This window comes from Alosa pseudoharengus, unplaced genomic scaffold (assembly GCF_046254945.1).
Source record: "Alosa pseudoharengus isolate Yale_2024_CS ecotype anadromous, Long Island Sound unplaced genomic scaffold, YU_APseudo_1.1 YU_APseudo_1.1_scf_8, whole genome shotgun sequence".
Classification (NCBI taxonomy): Eukaryota; Metazoa; Chordata; class Actinopteri; order Clupeiformes; family Clupeidae; genus Alosa; species Alosa pseudoharengus.
In genome coordinates this window covers 36272995-36293170 of record NW_027468870.1, presented here as the reverse complement: position 1 = coordinate 36293170, position 20176 = coordinate 36272995, and the positions used below count along the sequence as shown (strand labels likewise).

General features: G+C 43.0%; 1 protein-coding gene across 2 annotated transcripts; it reads left to right on the top strand.

The window, feature by feature from the left end:
- Positions 1 to 566: 566 nt before the first annotated feature.
- On the top strand, positions 567 to 19285 carry scaf4a (SR-related CTD-associated factor 4a). Of its 2 annotated transcripts, none has more exons than XM_076273787.1 (20): positions 567 to 706; positions 2371 to 2454; positions 2602 to 2646; positions 3666 to 3827; positions 4340 to 4481; positions 5311 to 5477; positions 5815 to 5991; positions 8332 to 8420; positions 9063 to 9213; positions 10996 to 11190; positions 11429 to 11517; positions 11642 to 11826; positions 11988 to 12088; positions 13666 to 13779; positions 13880 to 14036; positions 15757 to 15863; positions 16097 to 16262; positions 16643 to 16723; positions 17152 to 17232; positions 17380 to 19285. In XM_076273787.1, the coding sequence occupies exons 1-20, from the start codon at positions 677 to 679 to the stop codon at positions 18813 to 18815; spliced, it is 3759 nt and encodes a 1252-aa protein (XP_076129902.1). In that variant the 5' UTR covers positions 567 to 676; the 3' UTR covers positions 18816 to 19285. The 2 variants fall into 2 exon arrangements, with proteins under 2 accessions (XP_076129902.1, XP_076129901.1); XM_076273786.1 differs by having other exon boundaries at positions 11426 to 11517.
- The last annotated feature ends 891 nt before the right edge of the window (positions 19286 to 20176 follow it).

Here is a 20176-nt window from a genome sequence, read left to right as displayed (position 1 = left end):
ATTATGCAACGTTTCTTGTCTAACTTTTTCTGACATTATTGCATTTTGCAACAATTAGCTTAAGTAACGGGCGGTGGTTTCATCATCTGCACACGTGTATCATCCATCATAGCAATTTGTTTACATTACCATGTGGATGGATGCTTCTAACAGCTCAATGCCACCCTGTGGCAAGATTTGGCATAGCGCTCAAACGATAGTGCACATCCTTTGTCTTAAAGAATATGGAGATACAGTGGGGGGTGACTTTATAAAGGTTAGGTTTTAACACTTATATTGTATCCAACACAGCCACGACAAATGGAATACATGCCAATATAGCCTACAATATATTTATTTTCAATGCGTCAGATTTTTACGTTTTCACACGTTGTTGTCCAAATTATGATTGTCTAGTTACCCCATCATAATCGTAAATCAAAGCAGTAATACATCAGAGCTGTATACGGCTCTGTAATATATGACAATATACTGCCATCCACCGGTGAACAGTGGAACCCATTCAATCCCGTCCTGCCCTTCGCCCGTCCACCGCTACCACACCATACCAGCCGACTATCTGCTTGTCGAGCCACCACCACTAACACAAGCGGACATGTTTGGCCGGCCTCTTGGTGGAGTGTAAATATACATTTATCTTGCACGATAAAGGAATACGTAGCCGAGGCCGGGAACCATGGACGCTGTCAATGCATTTAACCATGAGGTTAGTCTGTCCTTGGTACAGTCATTGGGAAGATGAGGATTGCTAGAGTGACTGAAGTTAGCTAGCAGCTAGCTTGTTAGCTAGCTATGTTTGTCTTTGACCATCTTGCTAAGCTAGTTCTGGCTGTGTGGGGTGGAAGGCCGCAACTGGCGCTCAAGGCCTGTTGTGTAAATGTAGTTATTTTACAGTACATTACGTCTGCTCCACGAAAGGAATCATACTCTTGCAAGTAACCGCCACATGTTGTTTAATCAAAGGTGCTTTCAGAAGTGCCAAACATTGCATCGTTGGCTAGCTTGATATGTGGCTAGCTAGCTAGGATAACTGGCTCACGGAGTAAAGTAGAGTTTAGCAAGTATGTTCAACCAACGTTTGCTAGCCAACAGTATCACGCTATGGGACCTGTGAGTTGGCTCCCTAAAGAAAATTGCAACCCCACTATGCAAATGTTATTCGATTTTCAATATTACCACACTGGAAGAGCTACTTTGCGACCAAACACAACGTTACTTTTTTGCTTCATTAGATGGGTAGCGTTAGTTTAGACAGCATCGGTTAGCAAGCTTACAGGTGACCTAGCATGGTAACGTTATGATTTGGGTTGAAAATGTACGTTAGCTTGCTAGAGCAAGCTGTAACTTCAGCGAGGAATTTGGATGTTGCATGCCTTATGCACGACTCTATGCATGTATTATAGAGTTGGGAGCACTTATCAAAAGCTCTTCTACTGCCGTTTATGAGAGGGGAGGCCAAAGGAGTGGTTACCAGTTGACCCGCATCAGCCTTTGATCAGTCAACAATACGAGGAGAGTTGTTTCTGTTGTGATACGGAATGGATAAAGGATGACAGGAGAAACTATGTCTGCAGGTTAGCTTTTCCCGAGAGTAGTTGAGAAGTGGACCTCAACGTTTACCACTTCTCTGAAAATTCTATGGAGGGAGTTTGTTTGGGCGCGAGATATGACAATTGTTCATCATATGACCATGTTTTGTGTTAAACCCTAATTGTATGTACGTTAAACCTCTAAAACATGTATATCGGTATAAACATGTACATGTTTTGCTAATTTTTAAGCACCTTAGGACAGGGCATATTTTCAAAAATATTCATCTTATTTGGAAGTGTGTGTAGGACAGAACTGAAGACAGGCAAACCAGTAACGTTAGCCAAACACACATGCTGCTTAGAGTAATGCTGATGCAGAGTAGTACGATTCACATAAGTGTATCCTCAAGCTGAATCAAGAGAAATCGTTTGAATGGATGACACTGCAGGTCTCATCCAACTTGCCCCATTGCATGGAATTTTGCAACATAAATTGTATCTGCATCAAATTAAAAGTGACATGTTTCAAAATAAAAACACAACGTTACAGCAAACAACACTGACTGAAAAATAACAAAAACAGTGCCATAGCTGAGCTGATGGTCACAACAAAGAATAGGGCCTTTTATGAGTCACTGTTGGATTGTCTTTTGTGCATTAAATCCTGTACACCAGGCACTCTCATGGGATGGCAATTATTAATGTTTTGTACAGATAGTACCAGCAGCTTGATTATTAAATGCCCTCATATTGGTGGACATGTTATTAACCATGATATCAAACATTGTGTTGATTGATTCCCTGTTTTCCCACGCTATGTTTTTGGGGTTTCTTTCAGTTGTTCTCTTTGATGGACTCAAAGCCCCCAATCTCTCGGGCAAAGATGATCTCCATCACAAAGTCTGCCATCAAAGCTATAAAGGTATGTAGTAGAGCTATGCTGATTGTAGAGGAAGCAGTCCCAGTTTCACTTGATCATTCTTGCATAAAGAGCCTTATCCTGAAGGCCACTCACTGTGATCATAGTCTTGACTTGCACCCAATTAATATTTCTACTTTTTTTTTGCAGTTGTATAAGCATGTCGTCCAGATTGTTGAAAAGTTTATCAAAAAGGTTTGTGTCATTGATTTAAGCTTTGATTTGTATATGTTTTCTCAAAATACATATAATAATGATATAGTAATAATACTTGATTTGTTACATATGGACAGTTTTGGGAGTAACGCATTACAAAGTAACGTGTTACTGTACGCGTTATTCCACTACTTTTAGCGATAACGAGCATATAATAAAGTATTTTTTAAAAACAATTAACTCAGTTACAATGACTGAAATTTAAATGAGTTCGTTACTCGCGATACTCTTGTTTATCTTGTGTGAAAAATGAAGGCTACAATTTAAATGGACATCTTAAACACCTTTCCCTTTTGTTTCCATCTCGTAAAGTGGTGCAGTAGGCACATTGTTAATCTTTCTGCTCTTCTTCGCCTAGTGCGCAAAAACCTTGTTATATTAATTTTACATTCTTCCAACATCAACACAACACTAATATACCTACATAGCCTTGGCACAGACACGCACGGAAGTTTAACACGAGAGAAAAATGTGGATTTCACTTTCCAAATAAAGAATCCTCCACAAATAGCCTACAATATAACGACTTGAGCTATTTGCACTAGGCAATGTTTACATCGGAATTGACATCCATGGGCTTATGGGTTCATTTGTCTGCAACATACAACTTCTCTGGAACACCTTATTGAGCTGGTTCTTCAAAAGTAAAAGTTTGAGAACTCATGTACAAGGCTACTGTTTGATTTGAAGGGTTGAGACTACAATAAATAGGTCTACAAATTATGTTTGTTGTGTGTGACTGTTCAGTACTGTTCACATTGACATTTTAAAAGCAGACATAAAAGTAACTCAAAAGTTACTTTCTCTAGTAACTAATTACTTTAGACATACATTAATTGGTAAAGTAATTCAATTACTTTTGAAAGAAGTAACTAGTAACTTTAACTAATGGCTAATTTCCAGTAACTTGCCCAACACTGCATATGGATTTCCTCACATAATTTGATTCAAATGATATAAAAAAATGCAGTCATTGATTTTCATGTTGTCTCCTGTAGTGCAAGCCTGAGTATAAAGTTCCAGGGCTGTACGTGGTGGACTCCATCGTGAGGCAATCACGGCATCAGTTTGGAGCAGATAAGGACGTGTTTGGGCCCAGGTTCACCAAAAACATAACAGGCACCTTCGAGAACCTCTGCTTGTGTCCATCGGAGGACAGGGTAGGAGTCACCTGCACTTTTTAAAACTCTAAATGTAATTTGTGACAGCTGTAAAATTGTTGGTGGATGATATGAAAGTCCAATTTGATTTACTGGGGTTTCTCTGGATTGTCCATCATGGAGCCTTACTTTTCCCTGAACATAGTGTAGTGTTTACTGTGTTTGGTCTGCATTTACACACATTCATGTTAAAGGGATATTCCACCATTTGGGGAAATACACTCATTTTCCACCTCCCCTTGAGTTAAACAATTGAGTTTTACCTTTCCCCCGTTCATCCAGCCGTTCTGAGTCTGGCAGTAGCACTTTTAGCTCCAGCTCATTGAATCAGATTAGACCGTTAGCATCTCTGCTATAAGCAGATATCTATCTCATGTGCATTCTAAACTAAAAACATACCTGTAATCATATATAAAGTTATCCAGCCAGGCGCACAATCATTCCTCTTAACCCTAGCACACCTATATGAAATATTTATTTTTGTCCATCCTCTTTTGTCTTTTTTTCCACAGAGTAAGATTGTGCGTGTGTTGAACCTATGGCAGAAGAATGGTGTGTTCAAAATCGAGATCATCCAGCCTCTGATGGACATGGCCACAGGGTCCGGCAGCGCGGCTGAGGTGGCCGACGAGGACCAAGCGGGACCCAATGGAGGTGAGACACTCACTGATGCCTCAGCACTGCCGAACGTGGCCAAAGGTTCGAGCTGCTGTTGCAAATCCTAGAGTTGGTCTTTAACTGCTGAGGGACTCCTCTTGATTGTGGAACAGGAAAGCTTATGTGGAGCAAGAAACATGTAGATGTAGTACACAAGGCTGATGGGTTGAAAACAACTTGAAGTTGAAGTGCAATTGACGCTCTGGTTTCTCATGGGTCGTTAGGCCAGATCAAGCAGCAGTGTCCATTTTTAGTTGTTGTTGCGGAGAAATAAAGGTAACATTCATGGTCACCTCGAAATACCACAGTGTTTATAGATCTTTCTGATCAGAATAACAGTGTCAGGTGAGGTTGTGTATGTGGTTGCTATAGTGATTTGTTACCGCATGGGGTTGCTGTAATCATTTCAAGCTGATAAAGGAGCTTGTGTGCTTTTGGCTGTTTTATTGAAACTTCCATAAACAGTAATGGCAAACCAGAGATCTTTTGGAAAATGCCATTGTAGCACATTAAAATGAAATGCATTTGCAAATTAGCGCGTGTTGTGTGCGTTATCAGATTTGCAAGCATCACCACTATATTATAATGGTGGATGGTCTGTTTTATAAGAACCCTTTAAACCAATTGTTTTAGCTATGGTGTTTGGACCGACCTTAGAGCATTGCCACCAGTAGAGCCTTACATTTAGAAGTTTCCTACATGGTCTTACTTTTACATATCTCATGGACCTTCATGTTCTTCTTGTTGGGGAGTTTGCTAATATTTGCTAAGTGTAAGCTTTATAAGGGAGTTATCATGACATGTGGTTAATCACATTCCTTCACAGCTTCCCCTCCTATCCCGATGAAGAAGATGCCGGAAGCTCACGCAGTCACAGCTCCGGAACATCATGTTGTGACGGCTAACTCCATTGCCGCGGCCGTGCCTCAACTTCAGAACTCTGACGCCTTCGCTGCAGTAGCACAGCTCTTCCAGTCTACCCAAGGGCAGCAGGTCAGTCGCCACTGCAGTCACTGCACTCAACTACTGCATTAGAATTTAGAGCAAGTGAAATAGTAATGACACCAAATGTGCACAAAAAGCAAGTTTATATGACCCTTAGTGTCACTCTCTTTGCACATTTTTAAGGCCTTACAGAAAAGAAGGCCTTACAGAAAAGAAATTAGCTTGGTGTACAAACTCAAGGCCTTGGTTTTGGGTCCCATTCATAATAAAGACAAGGTTTCAACAACATCTGAGACAGGTGCAGCTATGCACTTTGATAGCGGCACCTGATTTGACACGGAACAACCCTTATACCTTGAAATGGTCTCTCCCTCTTTAACTCCAGCTCCAGCAAATGCTACAGACCTTCCAGCAGCCCGGGAAGCCCCAGTCCCCGGCCCTCACCAACAGCCTGCCAGCTCAGATGACCCTGCAGCCACACACTGCTCCCCCAGCGGCACCCACGCCCGTCTCCATGGCCCCTCACCTGGAGGATTCTGTCGAAAAGGCCACGTTTGACACTGTGAGTCACACAGACCCAACTGAAACACAGCCTCGTTATCCAGTATCCTCTTGTACTCTGAGGGTTAGAGATCTGTGTTGTGTTGGCAGATGCTTCAGCCTCCCACCTAACTAGGGTTGGGCACCGAAACACGGTTCTAATATGGCACCGGTGCCGACGCAAACGATAGTAACTGCATCGAATAACAACGTGGATTTCGGTGCCTCATTTCGGTGCTTAAATAGCGTTTTTTTATTTTTATTTTTTTATACGAGGCATCACTGCATGTCATGTGCCATCTCTAACGTCTTGCTCTGATAGCAACACATCCAGATACAGTTAGCTAACATAAACACAGGATGAACCAGAGGGGTGCACCACATAGGCGAGTGGACAATGTTTGACAGCTTGCGTGAGCCCAAGTAGCTTACTTTAAAGCGATATCGCGAGCTCCTGTCAAAATCTAGCAGTGGGCCTAACTACACACAAGCAAAAGGCTATGAAACAACAACAACAGTAGCCTATATGTTACACAATATCCTTGCTAATGCACTAACTGGCATTTATTTGAAATGTTATCAGCAAAGTTCTAAGGTGAAAACTTTATTTCACGGTGTGTTCTGAACAACATAATGGCATGATATTAATCTTTCATGTGCATGAGGCCCATATAGCATCACAATGAATATGAAGATCATGTTAAAAGTTAGTTGGCAAAAACATAAATATGTAGGTTACATACGTCACTGAGCTGTCAAAGTGGGTACGAAACCATCTCCGTACGTTATTGCTAATTAAACTCAGCTGACTGGTGTTAGCGTATAGCCATAGTTGCTGTTAAAATGCCTACTAGGCTAGCGCTGGGAATCTACACACTTCAACACACTATTGCGTGTTATGGGTTAAGACATGACATTTTTTTAAGCATTTGGGAACACACTGAATTAACTGTAAAGTAGAGTCCCTGTTAGATTAGCTTGCTTGCAAATGCCGTTGTCCATGACCTGGCAGTTCTATGGCAAGTGGTTTTAATATACCTTACAGTGTTCCCCCTAGAATTTTTTCCAGCAGCGGTGCTGTTGATCGTTTAATGCCGTGACGGCCCGTGACGCTGGCTTGATTCTCACGGTTTTAAGCTAACTTAGTAGCGTTGTTGTGCATGGTGCATAAGAATATGTGGATGAAATGAATTATGTTTCCCATGTCATTTGGTAAAATAAATGGTCAAAAATTCGAAGAAAATCTATCTTGGATTATAGCAGATAAGTGTCTTGTATCATATCTATAATTTTGGTGAGCTCTACAGGAATTACAAACTATCTCAGATGTAAATGCTTGCGTATCCTATTACTCAAATTCAATTAAACCCACCAATAGGCTAGCTAGACCTTAGTTTCACAGCCTAGGTATGTTAGCAACACAGGGCTTGAAAGCATTGCCTGAATCACAAACAAAAACGAAACAATCCGTGGATTTATCTGGGAATAGGCTACTGAAGGTAGGGGCGAGCTATCTCGCTGGCGTGTTTAATTTGGTTCCTTGGTTAACATAATGTAGGCTACGTTTTTTTGCACAAAATTGCATCTGCTAATAAACTTAAACATAAACACAAACAAGCGTGATCTCCTGTGGAATCCCTGACTGCGCCTTCAACGTTAGCCTACTATTATTTGTTGACATTAAACCTGAACGAACAGCAGCTGTTCCTGAAGTTCACTTGCGTCTATTTTTTTTTTAAATTAGGCAACTTTTTTTTGCAGTGGCGCTTGAATTCCAGGAGCGGTGCTGCGCCGCTTTGAATACATTGTAGGGGAAACACTGCCTTATGGCAAACCGCCTACACTGGGTAAACTTGAAAGCAGAGCTTACCATTGTGTGTGCATGCATGGCAAGCTGTTTTAACATTTCAATGTATTATTCGTAGGAGCTATGAGATATTGATAGTAAATTGAATATAACAGTTCAATTTCATGTTCAAATTTGTCTTATCAATAAAAAAAAAAGCAATTCATGCTTTAGACCGTTTTAATTTAAAACATTTTAAAAACAAAGCACCAGTTCAGGCACCGTTTAAGCACCGACACCGTTTTAAAAGTATCGATTTAGCACCGGTATCGGATAAAACCCAATCGATACCCAACCCTACACCTAACACTAAAAAAGCACTCAGTCTCTTCTCAGAGTCATACCAAGTCATTCATTTTATCTCAGCTTGAGGTTTTTATTACCTTGAAAAAATCATATTCCTTTGTTATAAATCTCTGTATTCCTAGTGTTATGCAGCAGGTTTGAAATGTTGCACTTATATTGAATTATTTACAGTTTTGGATAAACTGATTGCCTCTGACTTTTCCTTTGCAGACGCTCCTTGATCGCTTCGACTACGATGACGAGCCCGAGGGTGCAGACGATGTAAAAAAGGACGAGACGCCTTCGTCCCAGCCGGTCTTGTACGTCCTGACCTATTTACTGCCCTACCTCGGCCACCTCTCGGCACCATGACAACCTATAATTGGACAAGAGATGAGCTAATGGGCAAAGTGCTCAAAAATAGCATGTGGCTACAGATGGGATGTTGAGCAATAGTGCAGATGGACAAAAGGTTATGAGCATTGTGTGGATAGGTGCTCTCTGTTGAGAGATGTTTAGGAGTTTATGAAGGGTGGTTTTATGAGTCCCTTGCAAATTCACGTGATATTCGGTTATACGGCTGGGAGGTGTTCTAAGAAAGTTGTTTCTGAAAAACCTGGCTAAATAGTGAAATTAGTGGTGGAGTAAGTGGTGAAGCTCATAATAGTAGAGCCATATGGCTTCATTTTTTTAGCTAATCAAAGCCATGTGTTCTGAGTTAACGTAGTCGGGTTTATAAGTTAACTGCATTTTTTGCAGTACCTCTGTTTTTACTTGAAGTTGTTCAGGTTATATATGACACCATGGATGGCTCATTTATCTGTCCAATGGATCCCTCCTATCAGGCATTTAGTTTTTTAGTCATGGTAATGTAACATAAACAAGGGAGCCCTCTAATTCTAAGCCGGTGATTCAGACATGTTTATTAACAGTGGGTTGTGTACCGTGTTGTTTCTTTACAGCGGTCATATAGACGGCATGTCCCATCCGCAGCACGTCCAGCCTCAGCAGCAGCAGCTTCCCCCCGGCTTCTCCCAACACCCCTCTCAACTCCCCAACATGGATCACTTCCAGCAGGTCATGATGGCCAAACCACATGATGCCACACAACAGGTAACAGCACATGCCAGTTGTGATCGGATGATGTCAGGCTCATCCTACATGCTGTACAATGTATATTTTACAGCATGTAGGATGCACCTGATGTCTTGGGTTTATCCACAGCAGAAGAAGACATGGGGTATAATGTATTCCAGGGCTCCAGACTAACTTTTTGCACTGGTTGCACTGGTGCGCCTAACTTTTTTTCTAAGGTGCACCAGCACAAAAGTTAGGTGCACCCAAATTTTCAACCACATCGCATTTAACACCGCAGCAGGTTCAATTTTTTTCCTTAATTACTGTCCTATCTGGGTTGTCCTATGACTTATGATTTACAATTCTACAAGAAAAGTAACTTAATGAAGTGTTGGGGCTTTAAGTGCTTCACTGAGCTGAAATTTAAACTTAAAACATCTCAAGATGTATTAAATAAAAATAACAGTGAGTAAATTAACAGTGCACATCTTTTAAGGGCTTCAAACTGCACATCTCATGGCTCAATGTTTTACATACTATCCTTCATGATCTTTAGGCCTTGGCTAAACCAGCTCGCCATGCTAGCATCTTCCATAGAATTGAGCACAATTTAAAGAGATGTTCCAAGTAGCCTGGGGGATTTTTATGTGACTTTGCAATGATGATTGCAATAATCATTTGACAGCCCCACAATGCAATTTACTTTTTTAATTTTAGTATTTTTAAATTTTCAATAAGAACAGGGTTAATGCAGTAACGAAATGGTAGGCCTATTATTATAGGCTATTGCAATGACTTGCCATGCTCTATCTAAATGTGTCCTTTCAATTCACCTTACACAATGACCACTGTATACATGCAGGGAATATTCGGGCTTTAAATGTAGCAGCGATATTCGGTTTGCGCCAAATACCGGATTAAATTGATTGATGCCATCAGAATGAGTTTACACAACTCGCGCGCAAAACGAATATTGCTGTTGAAAACCGGGTTACTCCCTGCATGTAACTGCGGTCAATGACGCACTCCTTTTCTGCGATATCTGTATCTCTGTCGTTCAGTCGTTGTATGCATTGCTCGCAATTTTAAGACGTCTTTTCATCTGCAATGACTATAAATTTGGCGCAAGTGGCATTCCTGTACGTCGGGTTTACGTTCAAACTATTTTTCTGGTGAATAATTATTTCGGACTGAACTTGGTGAAGGGAAGTTTCAGTAGGCAACGATAAACTTGATCATCATCTTGGGCTCGTCTGATCGGTTTGCTGCTGCCAGCCGCTGGAAGGCAGTGGGGAGAGGGGACATTTATCTCGGCCTATGTGACCACACTGTAATGCAACTACATCCACTCTGTTTATCTGACGGGTCTCTGACCTCCCTTTCTCTCTCTCTCTCTCTGCAGCACACGCATTTTCAAATTTACGCATAGGCACTGGGCCACGGCCAATCAGAGGGGAGGTCCCGCCCTTCACTATCTGTGATTTGTTTAAACCACGATATTGGCCAAAAATGTGTCTGTTATTGAACCAAAGGTAGAGTTTCAATGCGGACACTTTTTCCTCTCTCGAATAGCTGGTCGCACCGGTGCGACCTCTGATTTTTTTTAGTCACACTTTTGAAAAATTAGGTCGCATATGCGACCAAATTGGTCGCACTCTGGAGCCCTGTATTCTGCATGGCTTGTGTTATCCGTGTGTTATTGATATGAGCTCAGCATTGCAAAACCCCCATGCCTAGTTGTTGCGTAAGAAGTGTTTTCTCTTTTTCGCAAAAAAAAGAAAACCAATTACAACATTATCTCCTGTTTTGCCCTGTTAGGTCCCTCTACCTCCGAATGGGCAGCTCCAGGGCTTTGGCATGATGCCACCCCAGCCCTACCCAGGGATGATGCCTCCCATGGGGCAGCCTCCCATGGCCCAGCCCCAGCAGGGAGCTGGGATGCCTCCAGGCTTCCCAGGGGGATTCCTACCCCAGAATAACGCATTTCCTCAGCACATGCATTCGCATCAACAGGTTAGTCCTGCAGCACCTACATTCCCAGGTATAGATCCACACTGAGACATTGTTTTTTTGTGTGCATTTTTAAAGGTGATCATTTGCATGCAATTACAGCCATTGTAGCTCTGCCTGTGATTACTAACTTCTTAACTGCATGTCAATGTGAATTCTCTGTATGTGGATATTAACAGGACCTCTGTATTAGATCGCTGTATCTTTGCAGCTTGTACATTAGATCTTTGTGTCTTAGCAGGATGTCTCCATGGGCGTTGACTCTCCGTCACTCAAGGACCGGAAGCACTGGCCAGATAACAGGAGGTCCCATTCTCGTTCAGGTTCCAGGTGAGGAACACTACTACGGCAGCCAGCCAAGGCCAAACATTAACAGCATTTAATGACAGCATTATGCATTACACAATGGCAGCGTTTTGTAAAACAAAAAAATTGTTTGGGTTCTTTCGGTCAGATCTCCGAAAAGGAGACGGTCCCGATCCAATTCCCGGTCCAGACGGATGCGGCACCGACGGTCTCGCTCATGGTCCCGGGAGAGGCGGCATCACTCCCCACGCTCGCAGGAGAGGAAGGAGAGAGAGCGGGAGCGGGAGCGACGACAAAAAGGACTCCCTCCCCTCAAAAACGAGACCCTCAGCGGTAAGGCCACACAATTAATTTATGTCTCAAACTCATTTAACCTGCAAAGGCAGACAGTGACCTCTCTAATGAGCTCTATTCACATTCAGGGCCGGCTCATTTAATGACTCAGCAGTGGATAATTAGGTAGTGACCCTCGTCTGTCCTTGTGTTTGTGACAGTGTGCAGCACGACCCTATGGGTGGGCCAGCTGGACAAAAGGACCCAGCAGCAGGATGTGGCGTCTTTGCTGGAAGAGTTTGGACAGATTGACGCCATCAATGTGAGTTTTATACAGTAACGGCTTCAATTGTTCACTGTAGTAGTTGGTGCACTACCAAAACAAATGTATTTGAGCAGTGGCTTTTCGTCCACTGCACTAAATTAAGCCAAATATGGCCGCTGTGTTTAATTGTTTTCTCAAGGAATGCACTAGTCTAATAGTCTAATGTGTATGCAGCGGTGGGGAGAGTACTGAAAATCTATACTCAAGTAAAAGTACAATTACTCCCTTCAAAAATTAGTTAAAAGTAAATATTCCCATCTGAGAAATCTACTCAGGTAAAAGTAAAAAGTACTTTGTTAATAAATTACTCAAGTAACAAGTAGTAGGGCATCTTCTATGCTAATTTAGTCAGACTCGTCAGTCATGCTGACTACAGCTGGACACATCTCCACGAGACAGATTTGTACCTTGATGAGAAATATCGTGACATTTTTGTATCGCCAGATCTCCTGGCACGAGATCTCATCACACCCCTAGTAACAAGTTACTTTTTTTACATTTTTATATTTTTGATGGCCCTATAAAGGGATACAAAGTATCCTTTACGCCTGTTTGCTTTTCTCCTCCTCGGTAGGCTAATCATATACAGAAACAGCCCAATTAAAATATATTGTATTTAATATACTTTTAATATTATTTGACACATTTCTTTAGGCTATCTTGTCATAGTCAAAGTAAGCATTAAGTGGCTACGGATTGAAAAGCAGTCACTTCCAATCCATTGCCAGCTGATTCTTCTGCTTTGCATTGCTAGTCTGATTATAACTTCACCATACAGACAATGTAACCTAAAAATAATGGCTATATTATGGCTAGGCTTATATTTAGGCTACATAGCCTAGGCATGTCTCGGACAGAGCGACAGAGTAGGCTATCTTTTTTCCCAGCCGACCGTCTCTGTCTTGTCCTGCACTGACAACTTTGAAGCTACATAAACAAATGCTAGGTTTTTCTAACTTGTGTGCTCGATTTCCAGTGCATTTGCTTTGCCTTTGAATGAAGCTGTAGGCCTACTTTCCTTGTCCAATGTGATTGTTGAACGATGCTGGCCAGATATGAATATAGGTGAAATTTTCTGTGTCATGTCATACCTCTCGTCTCGTTACTCTAGCAGTCTCACCAGAAGACGCTGCTGCTGGCTAGACATCATTGTGTTAACTGAGCTGTTAGATATAGGACATCTACTGTGTTGTAGGTTACAACATCATCTGATTCTACATAGGCCAGTCATTGCTTTTATAATTGCGGGGCAACGTAGTAAAGCATTCTGAAACCCTGTTTCTTTTCTTCCATGCCGTTGTACACGGATGGAGCGGTGCGCTTTTCTCCCTCAAGATACTTTCTCCAATAATTCACTGTACTCGTAGCGAAAGGCAATTGAAAATGTAGCGGAGTAAAAAGTAGATTACTGGCTCAAAAATTTACTTGATTAATAGTAGAAGTACAGTTTTGGAAAAGGAATATGAAAATCATACTTTTTTACTCATGTGCGTTACTTGTAACGTGTTACTACCCACCCCTGTGTGTATGACGCAGTATCATCTAATAAGTTGGCCTCTCCTTGCATCTGATAGATGATTCCTCCACGTGGCTGTGCATACATTGTCATGGTCCATCGGCAGGATGCGTTCAGAGCTCTGCAGAAGCTTGGCAGGGGCACATTCAAGGTCAACCAAAAAGCCATTAAGGTAAGTCATAATGCACCGCTAAGCCACCTAGAATCTGATGCAAGTCGTTTAACTGCCATTTATCTGGAATAAGTATAACTGCTATTTTTTTTGTCCCCAGATTGCATGGGCGCTAAACAAAGGCATCAAGGCTGAGTATAAGCAGCACTGGGACGTGGAACAGGGGGTCACCTACATCCCCTGGAACAAGACAAAAGTGGAGGATCTGGAAGGCTTTAAAGAAGGTGGCATACTGGACCCAGACTCCTTATCACCAGGTAAAGTGGCATCCTTGTATATATACAGCAGGGAAAATAAGTATTAAACACGAACAGAAAAAAAAAAATCAGTAAGTATACTTCCAATGAGGCTATTTGTATGAAATTTTCACCAGACATTAGTATTAACTCAGATAATCCACCCATATAAAAAAATCCAAACATTAAAATCCATAGGTAGAGTTATGTGCAATAAAGTGGAATGACACAGGAAAAAAGTATTGAACACGCCTACTGAAATTTCTTAAATACTTTGTGGAAAAGCCTTTATTCGTAATGACAGCTTCCTGTATGATGAAACTAATCAGTCACAGTATTCTGGTGTGAGTGTGGCCCATTCTTTTAAACAGATAGTCCTTTAATATTGAAGATTTCAGGGGTCCCTGTTGTGAATCCTGATCTTTAGTTAACTTCCAAAACTGTTCAATTGTATTGAAGTCAGGGCCTTGATTTCCTTTCTCTGAAACCAATTGAGAGTTTCCTTTGCTGAATGGTTTGGATCATTGTCCTGCTGGAAGGTCTAGCCATGTCTCATCCTCATCATCCTGGTGGATGTAAAGATTCTCCCAAAACAAAATGACTCCATTCATCATTCCTTCAACTGTATGAAGTCTGCTAGTACCATGAGATGAAAAACAGCCCACACCATGATGCCACCACCTCCAAACCTCACTGTTGGTAGGGTATTTTTAGGGTGATGCACAGTGCCATTTCTCCTCCAAATATGGTGTGTAGTATGACATCCGAAAAGTTAAATTTTTAACCAGAATACATTCTCTCAGTATTACATAGGATTGTTCAAATGTTGTGTAGCAAACTTTCAACGAGCTTTGATATTTTTTTTTTCTTCAGCAATAGAGTCAAGCGGGATGAGCGTGCATAGAGGCCATGGCGGTGGACTGCATTACCTATGAACTACTTATAGATTCCAGTTTGTTCCTTGCCATTCTTTGCGTTTGTGTACTGCTTTTTCTTAGCGTGTTCAATACTTTTTCCCTGTGCCATTCCACTTTTTTACTCATAACACTACTTTTAGACATTAATGTTTGGATTTTTATATATGTGTGGATTACCTAAGTTAATACTAATGTCTGGTGAAACTTTCATGCGAATAGCCTCACTGGAAGAATACTTACTGAAAAAAATGTTGACGTGTTCAATACTTATTTTCCCCGCTGTATATATATATATTAACAATGAATTGGGAACATTTCACCTACATGTTCAAATAACATATAGTTATAATAATAACATATTAAGTATACATCATGGTTGTGTTCTGCGGAACGTGTTTTCTTGCAACGTTTATCTTGGTATCTTGGATGTGCCATAATCTGCAAGTCATTCGTGTCTTTCACTCTAATTGGTAGTTGCCTCACGTTGTGTCTCTTTAAAATAACGATTAGTTGACCTTGACTGCCATCGTTGCAAAGTTGTTGAATTTCACTGGCAGTCGATGGTCTCTTGTCGTGATGCTGCATTAAGCATGTTTTGGAGTTATTTTTTTGTGAACTAGCTCAAAACTGCTAGTTTTTTGTAAACTAGCTCAAAACTGTACTGCTGATAGAATGGTTTTTGGGGTTTTTTTTCACCGAATCTTGTGACCCTAAAGGATATGACATTTCAAAATTGTGATTGTAAGCTACAGTTTGCTTGCAACAAAGATGTCACCGAGCTCACAGGGCCTGTTTTTCTAAAACCCTCCCTGCTGTTCTCACAGAGTGGCCGGGTGCGCAGAGTGAGCAGGACCAGGTGGACGAGGCGTCCCAGAACGGGCGCTCAGAACCGGCTCCCTCGGAGGAGAAGCCAGCCATTGCACCTGTACAGGTAAGACCTCTTTTTAGGAAGTGCTTGTAAATGGAAAAATTACATTTCTTTAGGAACATTTTAGTTATGTGTGTTTAGTAATGTTTATTTCAGTACTTTGGTTTAAGGAATAGTAGTATAGTATATTAATATAGCATAGTTAAGTATAGTGTAGTGTCCTAGGATAGACTAGGATAATATATGAACATAAACTGTCGTAATGATTACTTATCCTGTGTGTCCTCTTTACTCAGACTCCTTCAGGCCAGCCAATAGGAGTGCTGGGATCAGGACCACCTCCAGGGTTCCCTGGCCACATGGGTATCCCACCTCCAAACTTCCCCCCAGGGGTGCCCCCTCCCCCGCCAGCCTTCATGAGACCCGGCTTCAACCCCATGCAGATGCCCCCAGGGCCACCAGGTATGCGGCACGCCTCTGACTTGGACTCTGTGGCACACTTAAAGGAAAACTCTGGCAATTTTTCACATAGATCTCTGTTTCTCATGGTCACCACGTAACGTTACTGTCGGTAATCAAAAAGAGTCAGGCAGTTACAGTGCTACACTCTGGGGGCATGATTTTAAAGACCCACCTGTGATGTTCTGAGAAATGTTTACTCAGAAAGAGCACAGTGAAAATGGGATTGTACACCCTTTGTAACGGCTTTATTTTAAATGAACAATGTCTCATTGCTGAATCGGACTGTGTCAGACATATTTTTTGCTTCATGAATCCTTCATTATGAATATAATCTATCATTTTAATTGTTAAATTTGTGCTCTCAACTTTCTGTCTGTCAGGATTTCTTCCCCCTGGTGCTGTGCCTCCAATGGGGGCCTCTGGACCCCCACCTCCAATGCCAGGGCCCGGTATACCCCTAGGTAAGCACCTATTAACGACCAGCAGTACTCCTGTTTATTATACCTGTTTGAAATTCACATGGATGATATAATTTGTGGCCATCTGTAATGAGGCACTGTGTTTGTGAGGTGAACACTGGTCAGACGCCGACATGAGTGCTAAACTGGTCAGACGCCGACGTGAGGGATAAATATTATCAGTATAAAACAGACACTACTGGTAGACTCCTCCCACATGGTGATCTGTACAGCAGACCAAGTAGGTCCAACAGCAGGCTCAAGAGACAGCTTATCATTCTAAACTGAGTTACGTAGCAGAATGAGGACAGTCTACTTGATGTACCCTATGAATCACTTTGCTGAAGGTAGTCACACTGCTGTCAGTTTTTTTCCCGTTCTATTTGTCCTCCATTGTGATGTGTGTTTGTTTTTCCTTCCTCTTTCCTCAGAGGAGCCGTCAGGCGATCCTGCTGGACTGGGTCCGAGAAACAGCGATGGTGCAGATGGATACAACGCAGCTCCACAAATGGGTAGGTGTTTGATCACCTTGGACTATCTTATTTGGTTTACACATGAGCAAACTGTGTATGCTCAGTAATCAGTATGCTCAGATAGTGGATTAAAATATTCTTCAGATCTTCAAATGTGAAGGACTTGTTTTTGTCTGATCCTTACAGGTAACCAGGTTGGTGCCCCTCCAGGTGGCCTTCTTGGGGCAAGGCCTGGTATGATACCTCTGCAGCGCCCCCCAGGCATGCCACCCCCGCACATGCAGCGCTTCCCAATGCCCCCGCCACACCCAAACATGCCGCCCATGCCCCCTCAGATGATGCCCAGAGGACCGCCACAGATGATGCACCGGGAGCCTCCACCAGGGGGCTTCGGGATGCCACCTCCCCACCCTATGAAAGGCCCCTTCCCCCCTCTAGGACCACCGGGGGGACCTCCACTCGGTCCGCCAGGGGGCCCCCCTCCTGGACCACCTGGAATTCCTGGCCCCCTCGGACCTCCTGGACCACCTTTCTTGCGGCCGCCTGGGCCTAGGGGCCCGGGACCGGGACCGGAAGGGCCCGATGGGAGGGACGGAAGGCCTGATGGCCGGGACGGAAGGCCTTTCCGGAACGAGCGGAACCCGGGCTTTGGACGAGACCGAGAGCCAGAATGGTTTGGGGGACGGAGGCCGTTCGGTGAAGGACGGGGAGGAGACCGCCTGGAGGGTAGAGAGAGATATGGGAACTGGCACGAGGAAGAACAGCAGCGTGGTGGTGGTGGAGGAGGAGGAGGTTGGGAGCGGGACCGAGAGAGGGATCGGGAACCCCGGGAGAGGGATCGGGAATCCCGGGAGAGGGATCGGGAACCCCGGGAGAGGGATCGGGAATCCCGGGAGAGGGATCGGGAACCCCGGGAGAGGGATCGGGAATCCCGGGATAGAGACAGAGAGCGAGACCGGGACAGAGATAGAGACAGAGACAGAGACAGAGTGCGAGATGGAGATCGGGATAGAGAAAGAGATCGAGACCGAGAAAGGGAGAAGGACCGAGAACGAGACAGGCCGGCAAGGGAGAGGGATCGCAGAGACTGGCGGCAGAGTCCTGAGGGCGACCGAGGAGGGGACAGAGGAGGCGACCGAGGAGGGGACCGAGGGGGTGACAGAGGAGGCGACAGAGGAGGGGACCGAGGAGGGGACCGAGGAGGCGACAGAGGAGGGGACCGAGGGGGCGACAGAGGAGGTGACAGAGGAGGCGACAGAGGAGGTGACAGCAGCAACAGCAGCACCGCCACAGAGGAGCCCAGTCGGCCGCCCAAACGGAGTCGCGACCGCGAGCGGAGCTCCCGCTGGGACCGCGACGACTGGCTCCGGGGGGACAAGAGCAACGAACTCAGCAGTGCTGAAAAAGCCCCTGAGGCCAGCAGCGTCATCGCCAAGGCCCCCAAAGACTCGGCCAAAGAGCCATCCCCCTCCAAGCCCGAGCCCTCACCAGATGTGACCACGGGGGCTTCGGCCGAGGTGACGGTGACCGACAAGGTCCCGTCCTTAGACGACAAGGTCCCGTCCTCAGAGCCCGCGGCAGAGAATCCGCCCAGTGAAACCACAGAGGCTGCAGAGTCGTAGAGCCCTAGGGCATGTCTCTGCACAACAATGCGAGCCAGTCAAGACTGTCATGTGTTTGTGGCCAATGTGGAACATTGCCCCCTTTTGAAATGCCCATATCCTGCTGAGGAGCGTGAATGTCGGTCAGATAGCTTAACACAACTAAACACCACCACGTGTAACAAAAAAAAATATCTTACCAGAAAAGCAAAGAAAATGTTTATGCTGTAAATATGTTTGTATTTTTAAGTGTAGATTTTTTGGAGGGATTAATTTTTTAAAATTCTTTTCCTCTGGATTTTAAATACAGACATTGACTCTAAATATGAAAATATGCCCTTTTTGTTGTAATGTTTTATTACCTAAAATGTTTACATATAGGAGATCTTTTTATAATTTTTAAGCTTCAGAGGGAGAAATCAACCCAAGAAAAAACATCTGCAAAATTTCAGCAATAGCGTTTGGTTGAATAAACTATTTTCATACCAAAATGTTATGTCCCATTGTATTCACCCGCCATTTTAAAATCATACATTTTAAACAAAAAAAAGTTTTATACCATCACCCTCATGTATACACTGGTTGTAGACTGTGCAGTCACAGTGCACAAGATCAGTGTAGACTGTAATAGCCAAACAAATCTTAACTTGGATCACCCTCTCCCTCACCCAGATATACATCTGTCATATGACTTGTGTATTTCATGGTCATGAATCATGTGCCTATACCTTTGACATCAGGGCAATTCTACCAATGACATGAAAACTAATAAGATCTATGTATAAAACATGTCATGTAAACATGTGAGATCTTCTATTTTAGAGTGATAAAAACAAATGTGTTTACTTATTAGGCACTGATCTCTGATTTAACACTGACATTGGTCATTGTAAATGTAAGCTAAGCAATTGGATAAAAAAAACCACACACACACACAAATCACATGATTTTAATCTACTGGCAAATGTGTGCATATTTGCACTTAAAAATATTTTAAGTCCTTGAGTGCTGATCAGCAGCTTTGGCTTTTCAGACTGATTGTAGGATCAGCAGCTGATAGACTTGGATTTAATCTAAGAATGAATGTCATAATACCAGTTTGGTCTTCCACTGAATCAGAACCAGGTTTATTTGGCCAAATATTTGCGGCCTATGATGTCACTCTACCTGTATAGACAACATACGTAATGTGTCCATATTATTTACATTCAAGGTGTATACAATAATATATAAACAGCATAAAAGACAAACATTATACATAAACTGTGATGTGATGGTACAAACAGCCATTGTGCACAGAATGTGATGAGTATCTTTGTACAATAGTAATGTGAAGCAGTGTGTACAGTTTGGAGAACAACAGATGTGTGGGTACTAGTGAG